We start from the raw sequence: 2,500 nt of genomic DNA, 5'->3' as shown, positions 1-2,500 counted from the left end.
AAATGTTTTACTCACTCTCTCTCTCTTTCTCTTTCTCTCTTTCTTTCATTTTCTTTCTCTCTCTTTTTCCTTCCCCTCTCATGTCTCCCTTATGCCCTCCCCCTCCCTCTCCATCCCCTCCTTCCCCTCCTCTTCTTTCTAATTCTCCTTCTTCTCACCTGCTTACCTCACACATTCACTTGCTCTTCTTCTTTTGCACCATATTTATTTAACTTTTTTATCCTATCACCAGGAGTGACATATATGTTGCCTCAATTTATTTTCTGAACCTTATATTCTATAATATTTGGAGATTTATTTTCAACAGGGCAAAGTTCATCAGCAAATCAGCACAGATGATCCTGGAAAAAGGAGGGGAAGAGTGGCTGTTCTCCTTGCGAAAGTTGCCATACGAGGAGTGCCACGCACAGCTCATGACTCTGAATGGCATTGGAGCTAAAGTAAGAGGAATTTTTTTCAGCTAATGAGTGACAGTTTGTATGGTTATATGACATGTTACAATGCCAGCTCTCTGGTACAATGTGTAGTATTTTGTAATAAGAGTTAAGATTAGTATATACTTTCTCTCTCTCTCTCTCTCTCTCTCTCTCTCTCTCTCTCTCTCTCTCTCTCTCTCTCTCTCTCTCTCTCTCTCTCTCTCTCTCTCTCTCTCTCTCTCTCTCCCTCCCTTACCCTCTCCCTCTCCCTCATTTTCTCCCTCTTCCTCTCCCTCCCCTCTCATCCCTTGCTTTTTTGCTTCATTTTCAGGTAAGTGACTGCATCTGCCTCATGTCCATGGGTCATCTTGGGGCCATCCCTGTGGACACACACGTATTCCAAATTGCTGCGCGGGATTACCTCCCACACCTGCGTTCTTGCAAGACAGTCACTGACAAGGTATATAAGGAAATTGCCAACCACTTCCGGCAAATCTTTGGGGAATACGCTGGTTGGGCACACTCGGTAAGGAAGCCATTTTTGTAGATTTTTGTTGATCTCACTTTTTAGTAGTTCAGTGTCATTTCAATTCACTTGTTATTGTTGTTATTATTGTTGTTGTTTTTGTATTTTCACATTGTTATCATTGTTATTGAGTTTTGTACTATTTTTCATGATTACACATTATTTTTTTTCACTTATTTATATTCATGGTAGACTGTAATTCATAGATTTTAAAGGACATAGACAGTTGAATATGTATATATATGAATATAAAAGGAATAGGTAAAAAAACTCACTCAACAGGATTTTTTCTTTCTTTGTAGAATCGTGTTTTCAAAGTGAGTTCTTATTTCTTTTCATTGTTTCTTCAAAGGTCCTCTTCAGTGCTGACCTCAAGAAATTTGACAGTCTTAAGAATGATGAAAGTGAAGAGCAAAATCAGAAGAAGAAGAAGAAAAAGAAATGATGGGAAATAAAGAGTTCCTTGGGAAAGAATTATCAACTTGGGATTTTTATTCATAGTATTTGGGGTGTTTTTCATGTTGGTTGGTCTCTGAATGTACAAAGTTCAGCATACATCAGTGCAGATGTTATGAGAGAGAGGTGTATAATTCGTCTCTTGTGTGACTGATGGATGGTCTGTCCATTTGTTGACTTGCTTTTATATGGAGGATGATAATGTGTGCTCAGTACCTTTGCAAATACTCAGGTGAGAAAAAAAAGACAGATAATAACTATTTTATAGAAAACTATTTAATGTTATTGAATATATTTTAATTATCTATTTAGGGCAGGGCTACTCAACTGTTATGAGTAAAGGTCCAGTTAGGCAAGTTCCAGTATATGCAGAGGTCCAGACAAATATTTTACATGCAATAAAACCACCAAGCTGAATACTCCATAGTGTTCCCATATGTCCCCTAACTTACCCTATAGTCAGTCGAGGAAATGCACTTTCAGGAATCTCTCGCCAGGACCTTCATTTTATTTAATTTTACTTTTCTCCTCCTGGAGCCTGGGGTCCTGCTACAGCACTCAAAAGGTCCGGATTCTGACCGCAAGCCGCCAGTTGAGTAGCCCTGATTTAGGGAAATTATTTTACTTGAGATGAATTATCTTCAATTAATATGGAAAGATCAGCACTGTGTGTGATTTCCTAATTCCATATGGACTCTTTGAAATTAAATATTACTATGTAATTTATGTATTTTTTTTATATGCCTTTCTCATTATATAATGCAATATTCAAAATTTAAAGTAAAGTTCTATTTACATCAATTACATAATTCTGATGAAAATGTGGGTGAACTATTTTCTTGAATACTTCTTGGGTTTAGAACATATATTTTTAGGATGAAATAGATATATATTCTATCACAGTATTTTTCAGCTGATATATTCTTACTAATATCACATCCCTTTTGCTCATGATATCTATGAGTTTCAATATTTATATGTAAATCAGTGACATTATCTGGAAAGAGAGGGAAGGATTTTTTTTTCAGATATTATATATTTTCATTCCATTTCTATGATGATTTTATTTAGTGATATACCATAGCAGAAACTAAAATGAAAT

At 36.1% G+C, this 2,500-nt stretch overlaps 1 protein-coding gene across 1 annotated transcript in view; it reads left to right on the top strand.

Annotated features, from left to right (window-relative positions):
* The window catches only part of LOC125028073 (N-glycosylase/DNA lyase-like), a 5,884-nt gene extending 3,764 nt beyond the window's left edge, over positions 1 to 2,120 (top strand). The window contains exons 4-6 of the mRNA XM_047617372.1: positions 308 to 440; positions 748 to 942; positions 1,295 to 2,120. Coding sequence (XP_047473328.1) covers positions 308 to 440; positions 748 to 942; positions 1,295 to 1,387 — 421 coding nt within the window. The 3' untranslated portion in view covers positions 1,388 to 2,120. The remainder of the gene's footprint in view (positions 1 to 307; positions 441 to 747; positions 943 to 1,294) is intronic.
* Positions 2,121 to 2,500: the final 380 nt, after the last annotated feature.

This window comes from Penaeus chinensis, chromosome 8, assembly GCF_019202785.1.
Source record: "Penaeus chinensis breed Huanghai No. 1 chromosome 8, ASM1920278v2, whole genome shotgun sequence".
Classification (NCBI taxonomy): domain Eukaryota; kingdom Metazoa; phylum Arthropoda; class Malacostraca; order Decapoda; family Penaeidae; genus Penaeus; species Penaeus chinensis.
Note: the sequence above shows the minus strand (reverse complement) of the source record. Positions and strands in the feature narration are given on the sequence as shown.